Consider the following 23,103-nt stretch of genomic DNA (forward strand, 5'->3'; position numbering starts at 1 on the left):
TAAGCTCCCTCAGTAATTAAACTGACACTTGTAAACCATAAACAAACAGGTGGTTCATTATATTTGAAAATGGGTAAACTAACCGACTTAAACAGCACAGGCTTTTGCCCCTTCCTGATTGGTGGATCATACTGACATTAAAGATCCTTCCCAGACTCTAGTTTCCACTAGAGTAGCTTGGCGCTTGAGCCAGGCTAAAACCTGGTTAGCAATTATCCAGAGGAGCATTTGTATAATGATGTCACATCCCCTGTAACAGAACACAAAATCCAAACAATGCCTCTGACATTACATCTTCAGTCCTCTCTTACTGTTCATTTCAAAATAAGGTTCCTCGCTTTTGCTTTTGAGATGGTAAGTCTTTTTTGTAAGTTGAGGGGTCTTCTTTACAAGCTGGGTATTCTTTTGCGAGGGAATCGATTTTACATTCTGGCTGGTTTTTGGGGGTACCATTGTAGTTGATGCCTGCTTAACTGTCACCCTCCCAAAATGGGGGGAGTTAGTGGTAGCCATTTGCCTCTGGCCAGTTCTCTGTGTGGCTGGTACTGCTCTCTGATTGGCCTTTCTGGGATAAGAGGAGGAGCCACTGAGGACTCCTGGAGCCCACTCGGGGACACCACCACCTCCACACTGCGAGGGCATGACTGCTTTGGGAATGGCCCTGGCTGGGGCCTGCCCCTTGCTTTTGGCTGACGTGTCTTTGCACTTAGGCAGTGAGGTGGAGGAAGTGGTGGATTTGGGTGGGGGTTTGGAGGTAGTCCCGGGGGCCACAGTCCTGGAGGACTGAGCTGACGCCGGTCGGGGGGTTGGGGTTGGTGCTGGCACCTGCTGGGCTGGGTTCGCCCGCCTTCCTCCCTCTAGACGGAGACGCGAGGCAGGAGAGCCGGGGCGTCTCTGAGCCAGGCGAGAGCGTTGGATGGTGCCGGCTGGGAGACAGGCATCTTTCTGTGCGGGGACCCGTGACGGAGCGGTGGCAGGGCGAGGCACGGAGGGTGCGGTGGAGGGTTTGAGACATTTACAGGAAGGCTCGGGACACACCGGGCTCCTGGGTTGAGAGGCGGCACCACGAGGTGAAGGCTTGACCTTCAGTTTGGGGGCAGAGGGGGTCATGGCAGAGGAGGACACCGAGACCACTGATTTATGCTGACTTTGTCCAACGCATGTTGATGAGACTGGCTTCACTGATCCACCTGCAAGCGATGCGGCAGCTGTCTTCTTAGGTATGAGCAAGGGTAGATGGATGGGTTTCGTGGGAGAGGGAGGGAACTGGAGGGTCTTTTTGGCTTTCTTTGGTCTTTTTGAAGGGGCATGGGATCGACAAGATGCCTGGCCAGCAGCTGTCATGGACAATGGTTTAGAAGCCGAAGCAGAGGATGAGGAGGACGATGACGGAGAGGACGGGATGAGGTTGACAGCGGCCAGTGGATCCATATCAGGTGGGGGGGCTGGGGGGTGGACGCTGATGGCGCTGCCCTGGCCAGGTGGACCCTTCTGGTAGGCCAGGATCTTCTGTTCCAGAGTAGTGAACTGGAGCACACGGCAGGGGTCGTATTTGAGCAAGAAACCCCTCAGGGTGTCCCAGCCTCCCCCCACACGCACCATCACATGCTTCCCATGCAGCATCTACGGGTGGGAAAGGAGAGGAGAGAGAGAGAGGGGGAAGGAGAGGAGGGGCGGGGGGAGAGAGAGGGTGGGACATGAGAGAGAGGAGGGAGGGGGAGGATATGAGACAGAGTTCGTTGCCTGTTTGCAAGTCTTGCATGAGTTACAAAGACACAACTACTTATTACCAAGAGGGGTAGGACCTCTGTTGCCTGACACAATTTTGAAGTGAAATTCAGGATCGAACATTTCTTTAGTTAAATACAGCAAGTTCATTTTAGCCTGGGTTCCCTGAAATTGTCACCGTAGTACTATTAGCTCCACCTTAGAGAACAGGTACTGGTGGATGGCGGTGTAATGTCAGTCCAGTGCGATGGATGGTCATAAGCGAGCAGTGGATAGGGATAAAGTTCCCACACTCTGGTGTTTACGCTGAAACTACACAAGGCCCATCTTGTCAATGTACAGTCCCATTAGGTGTTCAACGTGTTTTGCACTTGTCTTGGTTGGTTTTATGGTGCTATCAGTGTCTTAAGTATATAATTACCATAATACATTGTCAGAGTATCCATTTGCCTCTTTTACAGGCATACTGTCTGACTCGTGTTAAAACTGGGTTGTAAACAAAGTCTAGACGGTCACATGCTGCTGGCGCTGTAGCAGCTCTGTTGACGACACTCTGTAACCTGGGTCAGACTCTCTGCATGACAGAGTGCATAGTCCTATCAACTCCAGCTGATGGCTGACAGCTTTCCATTGACAGTAACATGACAGGCCAAGTATGCAATATTCTTCTGTTGTGGCTGCGTAGTGTAAAAGTGTAAAAATGTGTTTTTGTGCGTGGCTGGCCAGCCGCGCAGCTAGAATAGCAAATGTCCAGTAGTCGTCGTCACTCCCTGTGTCCCTTTGTCCCGTTGTTTACCTGCAGTTCTATGTTGCTACCACAACAAGCAGTGGTCCCAGAACCTGCAGTTCTATGTTGCTACCACAAGAGCATTTACCGTTTTCGGCCACAGGAGGGCAGCAACAGGCTTAGATAGACTGTGTTCCTTGTTCAGTGGGCAGCAACAGGTTTAAAAAGACTGTTCCTTGTTCTGTTTCAGTAATTCAATGAGTTTTTGAGTTAGGCTATTTAGTTTATTTGTGTAAGTATTTGTTAGTTATACATTATATTTATTTATTGTTTCAGACACCACACACTCATTGTCTGTTTATGTAAGTGAAGAGAATTGAAAGGTCAAATAATGTGTATAAAGGGTTTATTGAGGGGTCCACAGCCCCCGACCCAATATGACGCGAGGGGGCGGAGTCTTGCCACCACACTACTGTCCACGCCAGACCCCACAAATCAGCCCCTGAGAGGGCTAGAGAAACACGGTCTTCACCGGTGGGGGCAGGTGGGTAGCCCAGAGAGGGGTCCACAGCCCCCGACCCAATATGACGTGAGGGGGCGGAGTCTCATCACCACGCCACGGACCCCACAACTCAGCCCTTGAGTGGGCTAGAGACACAGGGTCTTCACTGGTGGGGGCAGGTGGGTGGCCCGGAGAGAGGTACACTGTCCACGACCAGCTCTGACCAGAGGGGGCGGAGTCTCGCCATCACGCCACTATCCACGCCACGGACCCCACAACTCAGCCCTTGAGTGGGCTAGAGACACAGGGTCTTCACTGGTGGGGGCAGGTGGGTGCCCCGGAGAGAGGTACACTGTCCACGACCAGCTCTGACCCGAGGGGGCGGAGTCTCGCCATCACGGCACTATCCACGCCAAGGATCCCACAACTCAGCCCCCGAGTGGGCTAGAGACCCACGGTTTTCACCAGTGAGTGTATGGAGATTGCCCAGAAGTAACTGCACTACACCTGAACCTCTCTGACGCGAGGGGGCGGAGTCTCGCCACCACACCACAGACCCTACGGCCAATGGGCCTAGGATATAGACAATTAACTACCGGTGGAATGGTGGTGGAGCATCCATCGGAGACCCGCTGTAGGTCCGCTAGCCTTGTGTTATCTGGGTTTATCCCTTACCCTTGTCCAGAAACAGAAGCTGAACCCCAGAAACAGAAGTTGAACCAATTGCAGCAAAAAAGCTAACGTTACAGTAATCATTAGTGTAACTGCTTTAGCCACTGACCGCTACCATTAATGTTATGGAAGCTGCTGCTAGTTGTTGTGAGCTCATGAGCTAACTGGCTATCTCGCTCTTATTGTGCTGGATTAGCATTGGAAGCATTGGAACTGATGTGTCCAGGCGACAAGACCCATCTTAATTTATCAGACATAATTTCATGTAATTTCAATTCAGTTATTTCAGTGGCATGAATAGCTTCCGTCCCACCAGTCCTGAACAGAAACAAGCCAGCCACGCACATAAGCCAGGCTGGACCTGGCCTGGTTTCCTTATTATTGTGGGAGAGTGTAATCATCCAATCCACCAAGCAACCCAAAACAAGAGTGAATACCAACAGAAGAATATTGCAGGGGATTTTGGCACTTTTTTGGGGGGGGGGGGCGCTACCCACAGGCTTAGCTGTGTTGCTCATTCCACAAATGCAGAATCCTTACCAGTTGTACCTTGTTGTAAAGATGACTAATTAATCTTTCCAACTATATAAAATACAATACCAATTGGTATTATTAATGGGGAGAAATTATCGACCAAACTAACGTTTCCAAACTTTAAAAAAAAAAATATTTGTTTGTCTGCATTTGTGCATGTCCTACCCGGATGAAGAGGATCTTGTCTCCCAGTCTGTACCGACCCTCTGACAGATACTCAATGGATACTCTGTTGGCACAGTTACATGGAGGGTCGTCCATACCCGGCTCCTGGATCAGAGAAAAAGAGAACATACAGATACATAGACGGAAAGAAAAAGAGTGAGAAAAAGATAAAACATGAAAGGGTGCTCAGAGAGCAAAGGCCTCTGCGCATACATTTTTTGTTGGTGTAACTGAGTTGAAATGATTAAAGTCACGCCTCAGTTTATGTACATTAATAGACAAAAGGGAAAAGAGCTGTGCGCACATCCAACCTTAGTAGGCCAGGTGCTGGATCTTAGAGTACATACGTGAGAGAGGAAAGATCCGCACATTGTTATCTCCCGGGTTCACTTTATTGAAAATACACAAAGTTTCGACCCTTAGGTCTTCATCAGGCTACTCCGATAGTAGTTGCCTGTATAGTACTATTTCCAGTAGTAATAGCCTACAACTGGATCAAGGCTAATTAGTTAGCTAACACCGAGTAACACTGGTAACACAGACAAATGTGACAAGACTAATCTATAGGAAGCTGAAGGCAAAAATCTTTACGATGTGTCACTGTTTGATGTTTGGACTGGCTTGAAATCCCAGCCCTCACATGGAGCACTTTTGCCAAATTGTGATTCATCCAAATAACCAGTGGCATAAAAAACGTAGATCTTGTAGTTGATGGGGTTGATTGAGAATTAGTTGATATGAATGCAAAGTGAAAGTGTGAGGAAAAAGGAGAGAGAAAGAGAGAATGAGACAGAAGTGTTAGATCGACCTACCCCAGGCTGGTATAGGCCTCCATGTTGGCAGCACACTGTGAAGGTTTTGACTGCTGGGGCTGGCTCCTCAGTCATCAGCAGGGTCTCCTCCAACTCAATCTCTTTCTCCAGTTTCACCAGCACAGGAGGCTCAACTCCATACCTTCAAGGAAAAGTCAGAACATTAACTAAACCAACAGCACCTACTCCTTCTTAAAACCAATTAAGATGGTACTACGGATAATAAAAGTTCAATATTTACTACTTTATGAAGGCAATATTTACTACTCTCACATGGTTGTTTTTATTAGTGTGCACAAATACTCTGTCACAGACGTTTCATTCCAGTCCTGAATCGACCATTCCTATTTATTACCTCCATCCCAGCGACAGTGCAGGTGTGCGTTTGTTGGTTCTTTAGCAGAATTATGCAAAACTACCAAACCGATTTTCAAGAAACTCAGTGGAAGCGTGTATCATGGTCGAACTTAGAATGTAGCTCCTCTTGGGACCCGCTCTGCCCGCCCTGTAAATTCTTCCCCTTGGTTGAATGAAAACATCTGTGAGCTCAGACGCAGACGTCGCAGAGCAGAGAGGCAATGGAAAGATTCAAACCTCAAAGTCCACCGGCTTTATTTCAAGGAGCTAACAATTGAATTTAATGACTTGGTTAAAAGAGCTAGGGCTGCCTACTTTGCCAATCTCATCACATCTAGCAAGCACAACCCTAGAGTGTTATTTAACACCATTAACGCAATTGTCAGCCCCCCTTTTCCATCTGTTCCTGTGTTTTCAAATAATGATTGTAACAGCCTTCTTTTGTTTTTTGTGAACAAGGTTGCAAATGTAAGAGCGAGCATCACCCCATCCCCCGCGCCCTGTACCTTGTCCAATCATCCTACCATCCCTGAGCATTTTTCCACCTGTCTCCTTGGAAGACCTACTGGATATAGTTAGCGCCATGAAGATCTCATATAGCCCCTTAGATATCCTCCCCACCTCCATGTTCAAGGAAGTCATCAGTTCTGTTGCCCTCAGCTTAGGCACCATCATAAACAAATCCCTGGCCACTGGTGTTGTCCCATCATATTTCAAGCAGGTGGCCATCCAGCCCCTCCTGAAAAAGCCCAACCTGGACCCCTCCTCACCACAAAACTACAGACCCATATCTAAGATCCCAGTTGTCTCCAAGGTGTTAGAGAAAGTGGTGGCAAACCAGCTCACCACCTATCTGACGGCGAATAACATCAGAGACAAATTTCAGTCAGGCTTCCTTAAAAACCATTCCACCGAGACTGCCCTCCTCCGAGTAGCCAATGACATTATGATGTCCTCGGACTCAGGCAAATGCTCTGTGCTAGTCCTCCGAGATTTAAGTGCAGCATTTGACAACATTGATCACAGCATTCATTTAGATAGGCTTAGGGACTGGGTGGGTGAGGCGGGAACTGCCCTAGAGTGGTTTGCCTCTTACCTCAGTGATAGATGCTTCTCTGTGGCTGTCGGCCCTTACAAGTCCGACTCCTACCCCCTTCACTGTGGTGTTCCGCAAGGTTCTGTTTTGGCTCCTATTCTGTTTGCCCTATACATGCTCCCCCTAAGCCACATCATCAGTAAATTCCCTGGTGTCTCTCACCACTTATGCGGATGACATCCAGCTCCACTTTGCGTTCAAACCAGAGAACATGCAGAGGCTCAGCACTCTCCTCGAGTGTCTGGCGACTATTGACGGTTAAATGCTGCCAAGACCGAGGTCCTAGTCATTGCCTCTGACAGTGTCACAGCCAGGGTGCAAGAACATCTGGGGCCCTTCAAAAACAACATCCACCCTAATATCAGGAACCTTGGTGTGCACTTTGACCAGTCTATGCACCTGGACAAACATGTCAAGTCTCTGTGTCGCAACTGTTTTTTACCATCTGAGAAACATCGCTAAACTCCGTTCCATTGTGTCCCATTCAGAGCTAGAAATGTCTGTCCATGCATTTATATCATCCAGGCTTGACTACTGTAATTCATTGTTCACATGTCTCAATCAGTCATCCATTGATCATCTTCAACTTGTCCAAAATGCAGCTGCCAGATTACTTACCAGGTCACAAAAGTCTTGTCACATTACACCCATACTCGCTGCCCTGCACTGGCTACCTGTCTCTTTTAGAATACAGTTCAAGGTGTTGCTCTTCACCTTCAAAGCCATCCACGGACTAGCCCCCAGTTACATCTGTGACCTCATCCACCACCACACCTCCAGCCGGACCTTGAGATCATCTGACCAGGGTCTCCTGACAGTGCCTCTGACGCGGCTAAAGACAACAGGGGATTGGACTTTTGGGGCTGTGGCTCCTAGACTGTGGAACGCGCTCCCAGAGGATCTGAGAGCTGCCATTTCTGTGGACAGTTTTAAAGGGCAGCTAAAGACACACTTATACAGACAAGTCTTTGAGTGCTAGGCTGTCTCTACCTGCCACACTCTCTCCTTTTGGCTTGCCTGTTTTCCCCTGACACTGACCTCTTTCATGTAACTATGTTTATGTGCACTCTTTTTCTTTAATGTATTCAGTGCACTTGTATGTATCTCATTGGACTATGATGTTTTTAATGTTCCCACTGTAAAGCACTCTGTGCATTCGGTTTACGAAGGGTGCTAATTTTACTTTACTTACTACAACCCATTACATTTTGGAACGGATTGGAATCACGGGGCGGGTCCACGAGCCATCCGGGGTGACATGTATCCATTGGTTCTTTAGCAGAATTACACAAAAACTACCACACTGATTGTCATGAAACTTGGTGGAAGCGTGTAGCATGGTCCAACTAGAAACGGTGCTCAGAGAGCAAAAAAAAGTTCATAAAGAATCTAAGAATGTCTTCCTCACACCCAAGAGTAGGCTATATCTAGAAAAGTTTGTTAAAATCCCATTTCTTTATTTTTGTCTTTAATCAATGAAGTAGCCTACTCCTTTTCGTCAGTTGTTGGGTGGCTGTGGTCCAGATCCTTGTCAATTAATTTGTCAACTAAAACATTTTTAAAGAGGTAAATTTAACAGAACATCCTTAAGTGTGATTTTGGTGGATTAGGCCTACATCGTTTGAATATGGTCTATTTACAATGGGCATACAAAAGAGGCTGCACCGCCATTGGCCACTATCGAAGCCCAGTTCAGCCAATAGCGATAGTTTTAAAAACGTCCCATCTGCGATTAATTGGTTGACCTCTAGTTTGCTTCCTATAGTAGGTCCTATATAAAGTCAAATTATGGGTCATGACCAAAAGAACGCGATCACGGATACAAGCGGCTGAAATGAGTTCTCTCTGGAGGGTGGCTGGGGTCTCCCTGAGAGATCGGTTGAGAAGCTCAGTCATCCAGTAGAGACTCGGAGTAGAGCCGCTGCTCCTTTGCGTCGAAAGGAGCCAGTTGAGGTGGTTCGGACATCTAGTGAGGATGCCTCCTAGGGAGGTGTTCCAGGCGAATCCGGCTGGGAGGAGGGTAGACCCAGGACTAGGTGGCGGGATAACATCTCTGCACTGGTCTGGGAGCGGCTAAAGATTCCCCAGGCAGAGCTGGTTGATGCTGCTAGGGAAAGGGATGTCGGGTCCCCTGCTGGAACTGCTGCCTCCGCGACCCGACCGCAGATAAAGATGGATGGATGGATTAAGAAATTACATTCTCAACTAAAGCAAATCGCACTACACTTGGAACCAGACTGAAACCTAGCTTTTCAGGCAGACCATTTTGGGCACTAGAGTCCGAATGCAGGTTCTCACCTCTCCAAACAAACCGGACTAAATTAATAAATGGACCATGGTTCGATTAACACAGACCAAACGGTGTAGGTGTGTAAGCACGCTTAGTATCAGTATCAAGAAGCGGAGAGATTCTTTCATTGTAGATGGAGATCACCAAATTCCCTTTCTGCATTTCTACAATACAGAAAATCCTTGTGCACAGACTTACTTGGACACGATGCGGCCTATCTCCAACAGACAGAGACACACCTGGCGAGGCTCCTTATGCAGCACTGAGGGGAAACATAACATCATTAAGTTAAGAATTTCCAATGTTTTGGCTGTCACTGAAGCATTTTCACTTTAGAGCTCAATCTGTCTATGGAAAAAAGATCCAGCGGATATCCTAGTCAATACAAGAAGATTGATCTAAGAAAGCAGTTCTGTGTTGTGATTTTCCTTTTGGGAAGTGCACGTAGGCTAGACTCACAGCAGTGGAGAGAGGGGTTCCCTGCCTTCTTCTCTCCACTGTATCAGTCTTAAGTCTCCTTTTACTGCTCAATAAATATATATGGTAAAGGCCTAGGTCTAAAACGAATGATTGCCTGTCCTATATAAATCACAAGTCAGGGGAGTTGTCTTAGTCCACCAGCGCATCTTGACAGTGGAGCAAAAGAAATGACTGTTCGACTTCCAAGAATCTCAGGTGACTTAAGGGTCTCCGACTGATGATTCGACTGGTCAAATTTCAGAGGGCAGCCCTAATCCACACCTCCGATCAAACATTTTTTATTTCGTATCGTGATGAAGCCATACTGTGCTCAATAAACTAGCACACTAGACGTGGCTGCTCTGGTCATTCATCATACTGTAGCTACTTCCGGGTTTCGCGAATAATGTCTTTAGTCCACCAACACATTATATTGTTAATGTAGCTCTCAAATGCATATTGTACTCCTTTCTGTCTACCTCTCTCTGATATTTCAGAATTATTATTCCAGAAATATTAGAATATTATATACTTTGGAATATCTCACTGATATAGTTGAAAATGCCATAGTGACGTGTGAAAGCTTGACAGGCTTGACAGGCGTAGCAACAAGGGGGTTGAAACTTAGAGAAGGGTCAATTGGTGCCGCACATCTAAAATAGAAAATCTTATATGTAGCACCTTAAACCCATTTTCTAAGATAGCTGTCTTTTGTTGGGTAAAAAGGCTGAGTATATTCTGTCCCAAACTATTGCTTTAGTTTGCCCCTGAAGATTATTCTGTAAAGAAAGGAAACCACAGGCATTTTCTGGACTTTTTATATCCAACAAGTATAAATATGTTGCCACCCACAACATTAGATGTAGCTAGTGTGCTTCATCCCACCATGGTTCGGCCCATGTCCTGAATTCCGTGTTTGTGGTGCACGGCTTGGCCATGCTGGGAAAAAGAGCTGTATCAAATCCTGTCTCCTCACACATAACCCACCATGCACCCACACTAATCCACAAATCTCCTTACCCAAGCCCTCAGACTCAAACAGGTAAGTCTCCTCCACGCCTATTTGTCTGCACCAGCCCAGGAAGTTGGCCGTGTTGTCTCGGGCAAAGAAGGACCCCGGTGAGGCGTCTCTCTTACATGCCACCTTCCTCACAGGAAATGACTGCAAGAAAAGAAGGATTTAACAAAGACACCAGATATAATAGTCTGTCAGTCAGCATCAATGCACTGGCTTGTTGAAGAATGGAGACGGACCAACAAACTCCAAACACAGTAGAGGCTCCGCTCAAATCAATCTCCAGTTCAGGGCTGCCTGGCTTCAGCCCTGATCTTTTTGGGTTTCTCAGACTCCCCAGCTAACGACATGACCAACATTGTCACGGTTGGAAAACATACAGATCTTGTATCTTGTATATAACCAAACTACCTAAAGAGTCATCTGATCTATGTTATGAATATAACTATAACTAATAATAATTGTACTCACAATGCACCCTGATACTAACTGATGATACTAACATATCCTGGCATTCAGGATAACCACCAAAAGAGCTACTAAACACCTCAAGCCATGAACTCTGTGGATTTAGAAAGTAGACGGGCTAAATAGAACAGACTATAATTTTACTGAGACACCAAACTGTTTTTTATGTACAAAGTAAATAAAATGGAAAAAATTAATTGTGACGTCCCTACATGTTGGGGTCTGGCACACGTGACAGACGAATAGATGAACAAATGCACTAATGTACAGGGGTAAAAGGAATACCAGGTGGGGGACAACAAAGACTGATTTATGGTTACTTGTCAGAGCTATTTGTGTGGAAAGGAACACAAATGCTTTCACCCAGTCCATGTGTCTCTTCCTATTGCATCGTACCTCAGAATTTCAGAGGATACCGATTGGTCCAGCCAGAAATATCCTATTCCAAAACATCAACTGATGCCAACGCAGACTGATCTGTGACATGAAACAGGCTGGTTTACCCTATCGGGAAAACCAGACAACTGTGCTTTAATATGTGCAAGTCATCCTGCACCTTCCCATTTCTCCTTCTCACCTTCATGTCGGGGGGACAGCTCTGGGCGATCTTGCTCTGCAGCACTCCAATCAGCTGGCATAACTTCACACCGTTATTCAGCTCCTCCATGAAATGCTCTGCTCTCACTTCTTCTCCTGGACGGGTGGGTGAAAGACAGATGCGAGCGAGCATGTTTCAACATATCAATTCAGATACAGAATGAATACACTGACATTGACATTAGGCTAGCATTATGAGGCGTTCATGGGAATAATGTACAGCATAAATGACTCAATGCAATGTAAAATGAAAGGCTAATATGTTTGAGGTGAAAAAAACACCAAACACCTCCCTATCTACATGATTCCATGATCACTTCAATTTGTCTTGAGTGATCTCTGGAGGACGTACTTGAGGTGAGTGCGAGTCCTCCCACGGAGGCTGCCATGTTCTGTCATGATTTCTGTGCTTCTGTCATTCGCTCACTAGGGCTGGCCCCGAACGTTCAAAGGTTTGTTTGTCGTGTTGACAATCGAATCTCAATTAAAACATTCCAAGTTAGTAATGTTCAGAATTTGTTTCTCAGTTCAGAATTCCGTTTATTCTTTATTGATTTAGTCTACAAAGCCTAGATAACCGCATCAAAAATAAAATAGTATGCGCTCACACAGTATGCGTCACTCACACTACAAATGCCTCTGTGCACATGTAATATTAGTAAGTGCTATAGCAGCTGCGAAGAAATCGACCGTGTGGATATATCGGAGTGCATATTTTGGATATATTATCAACAAGACAACAATTCGTCTTCTGAGCACACACATGCACTGTGCGCATGCGTGCTGGAGCAAGTGGGGAAGCTATTTCGTTTCTAAAAACGTTTCTAAAGATCATATTACAGAGGCATGTGAAAAACCACAACAAGCCCTCGCTCTATGTAAGCACAACTAGCGATTCATAAAGACAGATTGATGAAAACAACCGTTTCTCGGCAGAAAATAGATTTTTTAGAAGCTGCATTCTCAGTGCCCCGTCCGCCGCCATTACATGGATATACTTGGCTCGCGCTGGATTTTAAATTTCTTCTACAGGCCTCCGAATTGCACCAAAGTTATCTCGGTGAGTCAAACATCTTATAATATGCCGTAAATAAGGTCCAGGTTGTCAAAAACAAGCATTCTCCTTTAAAGGCATTTCAACAAAGTTAAATGTATGAGTTTATGCTATTCTATATTTTGACGCCAATACTTTAATTTTTACTGCAAATGTATATTGGTTTAAAATATCGGTTATCTGTCTCCTTGATTACTAATAATTGGTATCGGCCCTGAAAAAAAACATATCAAACAATCCCTACAACGAACTGCCCACTGACATCAGGACAGCAGAGTCGCTGCCCATTTTTCACCGCAGGCTCAAAACTCACCTCTTAAAGATGTACTGCCAGTACTACCAGGATCCTCCCTCTTAACCATCTATTGTTTTTATATTTTGCTACTCTTGCACTTTGGCTTCAGCACTAGATTATGCTCTTAGTCACTTGTTTAGAAAGGAGATTCACTTGTGAGCTCTGGCGAGTAGTAGTACACTCACTACCTAGGTTAAATGCAATTATTCTAAGTAGCTTAGGATGTAATGTCAATGTTGCACCATGTAATTGTATTCAGTTGGTTGCAGTCTGCCACCTCACCAGTAGATACCGCCACAAATTACACACTGGACCTTTAAGGGAAGTGAATGGCAATGACAATGGACCATTCGGCTACTAGAGCATTTTGATTTACAGCCGTTTGCTGGGCATACTCATTGATGCCTCCTGGTGGTGATTGTTGGAGCACAGAGCCAGAACATTTGTCCCAGTTAAAATATCTGGTGTTACTGTTCACGTATGGGAGCATGCAGCCATACAGTCTAAAATACAATAATGTGCAGTCAGCTCATTGGTAACACCAATGGTGATAGTGCACGACAACCTTCCCTCGTCTCTTACCAAGCATGACTGTCAGCCAGATGGCAAGGTCTTCCTGCATGGGCACAAGTGTTGCTTCATGACGCACAGCCAGCCACTGGTCATACTGGAACACGTCAGCCAGGCCAGGACCATGGCGCTGGGCCAGGGGGCTATGGGGTCTCTGCAGGGGTGTGTCAAATTTCTCTCCAAACCACACCTACAGCAGAAGACAAATAGGAAAGAGACAATGAGTGACAATAAGGGAGTAAGCATTTTTCGAAGTATAACAGTATTTATACTATAATAGAGCTACCCTTGGCCAGCCTATCCGCTGGCCTGTCCACTGTCCGTCGTTCCCTCTATCCGGACATTCATCAGACACCGTCGGCCTGACAGCATTCCCTACAGTATATGACATGGGTATCCGCAGGGGTCTCGGGTAGACCAGGACAAGGCTGATTTTTTTAGGGGCCAAGCACCGAAGGTGCGTAGGCACCCTATTGCAATTGGTGGTTTTCCTATTATTATTCTGAATAACCATGAAACTTGATAGGCATATCAAAAAACATAACCAGAGGCTAATTCTCTATTATTGGCCCAATCAATCCAAAGGGAGGCACTAGAGAGCTCATTTCCTGTTTAGGTAGGCCTAACCGCCAAGACGATTTTTCCGAAACCTAGTAGAGTGGTACCAGGACATATCTTAAGGTAATTGGAGAAATATGAAGCAGATTGGCCACAGGGTGGCGCTATAACAAGCCAAAATGCTTAAGTGTCTGAAACGCAATCGATTGCTGTAGCGCCCCGTTGCCAGATGGGGTTCATATTGCTTGTATGGGTAGCTGATGGCATGCTCTACAACCTACTAATTGGACACAGATTACACGTCAGATTACATTTTGATGTCGATATAAGCATTTTTGTGCAAAAGCACCCTCATTGTGCTTTCATTGTATTTTCATTGCTACAATTATAACAATGTGTGTTGCCTCTTCTTATATTAATTTTATATAAAAATGTATTTCATTCTGAAATAACCAAGATCGCTACAAATGAATGCATATGGACTCCATTTTAGTTTGAAAGTAATCATTCAGGTAAATTGGATGCAAATTACCAAATTTTAACTTTGAGACTAAACATTCCACAAAAGTCATTAGTAGCCTAGTAGGCTAGGCCTATTTCAACACCTCAAGTGTAAATCGTTGTTAATTGATACAATTGCAACCCCCCATAACTTTTATCAGCTACAAGGAGGCAGGGGGCCTTTCATATTAGACTACATGGATAGCCAACACAATGGCCTACGATGTAGGCAACTTTTCTTCAACTCTGCTGTTAGCCATGTCTCTCTTATGAAGTATTGAGCCCAAGTTTACTGCTCTGTATACTGTATGTTCTTAGCCAATAGACACATTTTCCAGGAGCTTGCTTGATTGTCTCATTGAGAGAAGTCAAAGAAGACTTTACAGCTCACTTTTCTGGCCCCCAGGTGAAACTGTTTTTTTTTCTTCCCTCTGGAATATGTAGTGGTGGGACCTATGCCCACCCTCCCATTGCTCTCTGTAAAGCACATTGTGTTGCATCTGTGTATGAAATGCACAATCCAAATAAAGCTTGATTTGAGCTATAGCCTACATACTTCCACCCAGGAAAAAGGGTTGTAGCCTTTTAGCCTACACACTTTCACCCATGTAGAGAGTAGTAGCCTACATTCTACCCACTTCATCCAGGGAGAGGATAGTAGCCTTTAGCCTTGGGATAGGGGAGTAGTCTATAGCTTACACACTTCAACCAGGGAGAGGGTTGTAGGCTTTAGCCTAAACATTTCATCCTGGGAGAGTGCAGTAGTCCACAGACTACATAGCCTACTTACACCAAGTGTAGTGGGGGGGCATTCTTCTGGAAACTGAGGTGTAGAGAGAAACAAGAGTTGTGAGTGTTCTTCATAGATAGCTGAATTATCAAGAAATCCCCACACAGACTTGATGGTAAAGGTGGGCCTTCCAGGCAGATGAAAGGCCTGGGGAATGATCATGTGGCATGTAGACATGCAGAGAAATCGGTCCTTAGAGATATGTACCAAAATAGAATTAATGTAATGAGATGCTAAAAAGGACCTGACTCTCACGTCAGGGACTGCGTCTTGGAATGTCGCTCCCAAACAAGATAGGCGTGAAGGTCAGCGTACACAGGGAAACAGTCTCTCCCCCCTCACCCTCTGCGCCAAAACACCCAAGGCATGCAAAGGCCAAACCCAAACAAGAAGGCAGAAAGCAGGCAGAAAGCCTCTACCCCTCCCCCTGCACTCGACCCTCGGCATCACATCACCCAGGCCCTTGGTGTGTATCCCACTGAACATGGACCACAGAAAGCTAAGGAGAGAGTTGTCTCAGGAGATTAGAAAGAAAATTATTGACAAGCATATTAAAGGGAAAGGCAATAAGACCATCTCCAAGCAGCTTAATGTTCCTGTGACTACAGTTGCACATATTATTCAGAAGTTTAAGGTCCACGGGACTGTAGCCAAACTCCCTGGATGCGGCCGCAAGAGGAAAATTGATGACAAATTGAAGAGAGAATTAATGATGTACCCCACAAATGTTCCACTATACCACAATGCAAATCTGTCGTGTTTTTAAATGATTCTGTTGAACCACAATTCAAAAGCAATGTCTGATTTTCATCGCTACTACGCCATGCACCCCACAACTCAGCCCGAGTGGGCTAGAGACACACTTGTCTTCACCGGTGGGGGCAGGTGGGTAGTCCAGAGATGGGTCCACAGCCCCCAACCCAATATGACACGAGGGGGCGGAGTCTTGCCACCATGCCACTGTCCACGCCATGGACCCCACAAATCAGCCCCTGAGAGGGCGAGAGAAACACGGTCTTCACCGGTGGGGCAGGTGGGTAGCCCGGAGAGGGCTCCACTGCCCCCGACCCAATATGACACGAGGGGGCGGAGTCTCGCCACCATGCCATGGACCCCACGGCCAATAGGCCTAGGATATAGACAATAAACTACCGGTGGAATGGTGGTGGAGCATCCATTGGGGACCTGCTGTAGGTCTGCTAGCCTTGTTATATTCCGCCGGAGGTCCGCCAACTCGTCCATCGGGGACCCGCTGTAGGTCCGCTAGCCTTGTGTTATCTGGGATTATTCCTTACCTTTGTCCAGAAACTGAACCAATTGCAGCAAAATTGCTAACGTTACAGGAATCATCAGTGTAACTGCTTTAGCCACTGACCGCTACCATTAATTTTATGGAAGCTGCTGCTAGTTGTTGTGAACTCATGAGCTAACTGGCTATCTCGCTCTTATTGTGCTGGATTAGCATTGGAAGCATTGGAACTGATGTGTCCAGGTGACAAGACCATTCTTAATTTATCAGACATTATTTCATGTCATTTCAATTCACAGCTATTTCAGTGGCATGACTAGCTTCCATCCTACCAGTCCTGAACAGAAACAAGCCAGCCACGCACATAAGCCAGGCTGGACCTGGCCTGTTTTTTTTTCTACGACTGAAAATGGGCCATGGTGGAGTTACAATAGTCCTCTAGTATAGAGAGGAAGTCAGCTGAGGAGGCAGAGAGACTGCCCGGAGCAAGTTAGTATCCTACAGTCGTCTCTGCTGTCATATCACATCCACTTTCATTTTTCTGTACACAACTAGGCTTATGGGCTTATCCTCTCCTCTTGTCTACTTCTCTTTATATCCATCTCACACCCAGACCTCACAGTAAAGATCAAAGAAAACATAACAAATAAGAATACCTACAAATGACTAACACTTACATCAGTCTATTACTATACTATGAGAGATCAAGTCCATCTATTCATGACCAGACATGTCTCTGATAGTCATTCATGGCCCAGTATCACCAAAGTCTGATGACCAGGGGCCTTCTCTGTTTGATGAGAAACATCTGTTAGTTGATCGCTGACATATGTTGATGTCTGTTGATTGATTTCAAGCTTTCAAGAGTTGTAGTTAAGAGTTCCAACAGAAGTCATTAAACTAGTGGTTATCCATGCTTTTAAAAGCCAACCATCTACTCTTATTTCAGCCTTTGCCCAATCTTTCCAAATTTTTTAATTTTTTTATTAAGATAGACCTGTATTCCATACAGAGCTGCTCCCCTGAAATTACAGAAGAGCACTTACTGGTGCTACAACATAATACATTTCTTCTGTAGAGCTGAACCACTACGGGCGAAAACAAACCAGATTTAGAACTAAAAGACCACAAATATCACTTTCACAATGAATCTCGCAATGTAGACCAGGATTTGTGCGTTTCACTAGTATGTGCAAGTCTAAAACAGCTTTTGCGTCCAGACTATCATGAAGTTAGCCTGACACTCAGACTGAATTGCCATTTTGTTTCACTTACATCATTCCGTTTCAAAGTGTTCCCATTGCAGCCGTTTTCCGTGATGGGCGTTGCCAAATGAGTCCTCAGCAATTAGTTAATCCCCTAATCACAATTCCGTCATCACATTTAGAGGAGGCTGATTGGACTGGTTGGAATTCCAACAGAGAAATCACTCTGGACGAGAGCAACACTAGACCCTGAATAGCATTTAGCAAAAATTAATGTGGGCGTGCGATTCAGGGGCTGGAGCCAGACTATAAGGAAGTAGCTGGTAAAATGGTAAATGGACTGCACTTATATAGAATATACTTATATTTTCCACCTTAGCGGCACTCAAAGCGCTTTACAATGGCCTCTCATTCACCCATTCACACACGCATTCACACACCAATGGCGGTAGCTGCCATGCAAGGTGCTAACCTGCTCATTGGGAGCAATTTGGGGTTAGGCGTCTTGCTCAAGGATACTTCGACATGTGGACAGTCCGAGCTAGGATTCGAACCACTGACCCTTCGATCATTGAACGACCCACTCTACCAACTGAGCTACAGCCGCCCCTGGTGTTAGGAATGCCAAGTACCGGTAATTACAATGTTTCTTGAAGACAGTCTTGAACTCAATTCTGATAACTCGGTAATGGAAGCAGGCTGTTATGAGTTTGAATGTGCAAATAGTTTTAAAACTGAAATGGTAATGTGGACAATAGGGTCTTAACAGTAAATGCAGTTATACAATTATCTGGTGATGTACACCATAGAACCGACAAACTTTTACTGAGGGTTCAGTCTCATATTCTCTCTCCAGACTCAAATATCACATTGAATCGCTGCGCTCCGCATACTACATAACAGAGTCTGTGCCACTTCGCCGCCCAAGCTGGTATCCTGAGGCCGTATCAACGGTTCAAAATTGAAAGAGTGACAGGTCGTAGCAGCGAATGAGAGACGCTCGCTCCAGTTAGATTGGTGGCGCATATCTATGGGTGGGAACGCCTGATCGCGAAAGTCGTTACTGATTGGTGTCGACTAATGCAAAAGCAATGAATTGCCAGGATTTGAGCAGCAGATTTTTGCATGAAGAGTCCCAGACCCATAGAGATCTGCAGCATGCAGTAACGTAGTTAGCGTAGCTTACGTAGTGCATCAGCGAAAGAACTGTCATGGGTCTGGCGTTGAGACCAAGTCTCATAGAACAAGGGCTTTGGGAAGCTGTTCCATGATGCTATGTAAGTGCCCTCTGACATGTGGTGGGGGCAGGGAACAGTTGTGGCCATTATCAGAGGTATTGGAGGTCACATAAAACAGTGCGGGTTGGATACTGTGGGACATCACACTGGAAACCACCTAGTAGCTCTAGCAAAAGTGCAGGTGGCGTGTCCGTCCGTAAGTCTGTCAGCAGAATTACGCAAAAACTACTAGATTATTGATTACCGATTATCATGAAATTTGGTGGACGGGTGTAGCATGGGTCAACTAACAACCAGTGTTGGGCAGTAACGCATTACTAGTAACGCGTTACAGTAACAATATTACTTTCCCCAGTAACGAGCGGTGTAACGAGATACTAATCAAATTTCAGTAATAATATTACAGTTACCCCCCAGAAAGCTCGCTACTTTTGTCGTAGACCTACTCTATTTATTTTCGTTTTACAAAGGGTGAAATAAAGTTTTGATTTAGGATGTGAAGAACGTTCCGTGCATGTCACGTCACCATTACCAAACAACGATAACATTCCGTGGCTGGAAATATGCACATTATTTTGATTTTGTGGAGCTGAAAGATGACAACAAGAATGTCGTCGTCAGATGTAAACTGATTCAGAAGAACATGAGGAGGAAGATGAAGTTGGATTCACTCACGTAGCAAACGCCCTGTAGACTGAAGGTGGTGGTGAGTTTTTTCTCCCCCCCCCTGGGTGCGTTAAGTAACTGAGCGCTCACGCTTAGAATGCTCACTGAGCGCTGAGCGCATTTTCAAAACACAACGTTCTGCTCATTCGGGGCGCAGATCAAGTTATATTATGTCAAAAACATTCACAGAAAATGGTTATGCAAAAAGCAGTAGTAGGTGCGTTATTCAATGTTTTGACATTTCTTATGTGAACAATGAAATAAGCTTGCGGTGAAGTAGTAGTAGGTTGGGTCTTTATTAAGCAGAATTGAATGTAGGCCTACTTTTGCCTAGTTGTTGCTGTAGGCCTACAGTTTTGATTTTTTTTGCTGCTGTCTTATGTTCTCATTTTCAGCTATTATGTTCTCACTTTCTGCTACCAAGTTATTTAAGAGGTTGTTGAAAAGATAGAAAACATATAACATGTCCAAAGCTCCATATTAAGGAGCATTAAACAGCATTGCTTATTCAATTGAATTGTATTTAGGCCTAATTGGTGCTGTAGGCCCTCAGTTTTGATTTGTGTTTGTCTTATGATCTCACTTTCAGCTTTAAGTTATTTAAAAGGTTGTTGAAAGATGTAAAGGATATAACATGTCCAAAGGTCCATATTAAGCAGGAGGACAAATAGCATTGCCTATTCAATTGAATTGTATGTAGGCCCTAATGTTTTGATTTGTCGTTTCACTTTCAGCTTTAAATAAATAACAGAAGGTGTTTAAAAGGTCGTGTCTCGTCATCTGAGATTCACACAGGGGTGTACTGGGAAAGTAATATATTGCATAAGTAACTAGTTACTTTTGTCTGGGAGTAATAAGTAAAGTAACGATATTACTTTTAAAAAGGGTAATGAGTAATAACTAATATATTACATTTTTTGAGTAACGAGCCCAACACTGCTAAAAACCCATTAAATTCTGGAGTGGATCAGAATCGCAGGGCGGAACCATGAGCCGCCCAAACATGGCCACGCCAGCCATTGAATGTGTGTGTGAATGGGTGAATGAGAGGCCATTGTAAAGCGCTTTGAGTGCTGCTAAGGTGGAAAAGCGCTATACAAGTGCAGTCCATTTACCATTTATTTGGCCAATTTTCTCTCAAAGTGACTTGATCTGTGGTTGCCAAATTGGGCGATCGTAAAAGCCGATCTTTTAAATCTATTCCAGCTGGTTAGCTTGACATAAAAGTATAAATGTGGATGCTACAAGTTAAATGTTAGAGTGGTGGGTCAATTCTATTCAGAACGTGAAATAGTGACAATGTCCAACATCCATTCCAATTGCGCAACTTTTCTCCGGGGATCTCTTTATGAAGCGTTTTTTCATACAGCCCAAATATCTCCAAAGCTGCTGCTGCTAATCACTCGTTAACAAAATTTCTGAATAGCTGTAATTTGGATATTTTTGGTGGTTTAAAATCAGGACACAGCACACTACCAGTTGCTCTTCAAGCAGTATAAAATGAAACTTATGTCTGGTAGCTTTCCTTCAGGAAATTTCAAACTAAAGGTCACAGAAAACAATTCTGTTTATTTTTTTTACACACCTTTGGTCCTCGAGATCTGTGTTTGGTTTCCATTCAAGAACCAACTTTTTTGTTCTCCTTTTCTAGCCCTATAACCACAAACTGAGCCTTTTGATTTAATTTTTGCTCAATAAAACATGTCTTTCTTTGTCTCAGAGGAAATCCAGCTAATTAGAGGAAAGGTGACAAAGGGGTTGTCCAGATTTTACATAACAGATTATATTAAATTGCAATCCATCAGGGATTACCCATGGACCTCCACTCAACACAATCACCTGACTGAGTTTAACATGAACAGTCTTTAACCTGCTCTTCAACTCTGGACTTCCCAAAGACACGAGGTTCAGTTCTAGCATATCCTTCATTAAAGCATATTATCTGGTTAGGCTATAATTGTGAGCTCAAGTGTTCACAAGACACAAACTGCAGATTTAAAATGGGAACCGCTATCATCACAGACTGTACCATCATATAAGGGTATCCGGCTTGTAGTGGCCGGCTGATGTCTCTTAGGAATCCAGCCAGCACTGCGCTTCAAACTGGTCTTCATAAATTCATCCCAGAAATGTCAATCCTCTCTGGCCTTTCCTGTTTTTTCATGGCTGATGGCAAATATTGTTGAATTTCTACCCTATGGTACGGTGGTAGTGAGGGGAAACGGTACAATTAAACTTTATTAGCATTCCATGACTACACATGCCAAATGAGTTTGATCATGCTGCCAATTCTTTCAGTAGGAAAGGGAAAAAAAGCAAAACCTGTGTCCAAAAATATGATTATTTCCTAAAAATTTAGACTTTTGTATATGAAGTGCAATTCAGTTGAAAAATCTCTTTCTTGCCAACCCTAACCAGCCTTCTCCTGGGCTTTAATTCTGCTAATATTTTTCTGTAGGTCTCCCCTGATAACATACTATAAACAGTTTGTAAAGTAGAAGACACATGGAAGGGCCAAAATTAAGTGACCTGTATCAGGACCTGACACAAAGATGACATGGCCCAGTGGTCAGAGCATCCCACCAGTGGCCGAAACCGAAAGGTGGGAACGGACCTGGAGGGCTGATGGGTGAGTATCCATCAATACTCCTGCCCGCTGTGCCCTTGAGCAAGGCACTGAACCCCAAAAGTAGCTCATAACATCCAGGGGTGCGGCTCTTGCTGGCTGTGCTTGACTAAACTAATGTAGTATGCAATGTCAAGGATGCCATGGGTGGGGGGTTGAGATTGAAGGGCAGAAGACAGTTGTTGTTCTAACACAGTTATATAGTACTGTATTGTCTTGCTAACATTGTTCTTTAATCGCTAGGTGTACATGAGCATAAATAAACCATATTTAATTTACCTGAATACCAGTCTGCACCGCCATCACTGCAATCAGAGGAACTTCACCTCTTCATTCTGCAAAAGAGTGAAGATATTATTGTAATACAGTACTGCTTGCTTATAGCGGCATGATCATAATGTAGAATCTGTACACTCAGCGTACAGTATCTTATACCGATATAGAAATACTAAATGTAACAATTTAATGTACAGCTAATCTTCAGCAGTGTGCTTGGGTTACAGTTGCTTAATTCAGCTATACTGGTTAACCCTCTCCTTGAAGGGGTAGGCCTATTCACTGTTTAAGTCGAGATCTTTGGACTCATATCATCCTTTCTTGTGCAAACAAAGACAGCTCATCAGGGGTATGCTAGTTAACAACATCTGCACCTGACCAACATCTCACCATATGGTGAGATGATTAAAGACTTGAGGGCTGTGAAACAGCTGGCAGCACAAACTTAGTGTCAGTGTAAATTGTCAATTAAATTTAAAAGGGATTCCTATAATAAGTAATGGCACAAATTTCTACTGCTGCAAAAAAACAAAAAACAAAAAACAGACCGACAAAGTTGAATTGTATTGTAACGTTTGGCACAATAGCCATTAGCAGAATGTAATCTTTTTTATCCCCTCTGCACTGCTGTGATTGGTGATGTTTATGACAAG

At 44.7% G+C, this 23,103-nt stretch overlaps 1 protein-coding gene across 1 annotated transcript in view; it reads right to left on the reverse strand.

Moving 5' to 3' along the window:
* Positions 1 to 241: 241 nt before the first annotated feature.
* The window catches only part of gas2l3 (growth arrest-specific 2 like 3), a gene marked incomplete at its 3' end in the record, with an annotated part of 34,355 nt that continues 11,493 nt past the window's right edge, over positions 242 to 23,103 (reverse strand). The window contains exons 2-10 of the mRNA XM_084447646.1: positions 22,454 to 22,509; positions 13,354 to 13,531; positions 11,403 to 11,518; positions 10,363 to 10,504; positions 9,082 to 9,145; positions 5,141 to 5,282; positions 4,329 to 4,433; positions 481 to 1,623; positions 242 to 250 (exon numbers count right to left, since the gene is read on the reverse strand). Of these exons, the coding sequence (XP_084303772.1) occupies positions 242 to 250; positions 481 to 1,623; positions 4,329 to 4,433; positions 5,141 to 5,282; positions 9,082 to 9,145; positions 10,363 to 10,504; positions 11,403 to 11,518; positions 13,354 to 13,531; positions 22,454 to 22,477 (1,923 nt within the window). The 5' untranslated portion in view covers positions 22,478 to 22,509. The remainder of the gene's footprint in view (positions 251 to 480; positions 1,624 to 4,328; positions 4,434 to 5,140; positions 5,283 to 9,081; positions 9,146 to 10,362; positions 10,505 to 11,402; positions 11,519 to 13,353; positions 13,532 to 22,453; positions 22,510 to 23,103) is intronic.

Source organism: Borostomias antarcticus, assembly GCF_949987555.1.
Source record: "Borostomias antarcticus genome assembly, chromosome: 13".
Classification (NCBI taxonomy): domain Eukaryota; kingdom Metazoa; phylum Chordata; class Actinopteri; order Stomiiformes; family Stomiidae; genus Borostomias; species Borostomias antarcticus.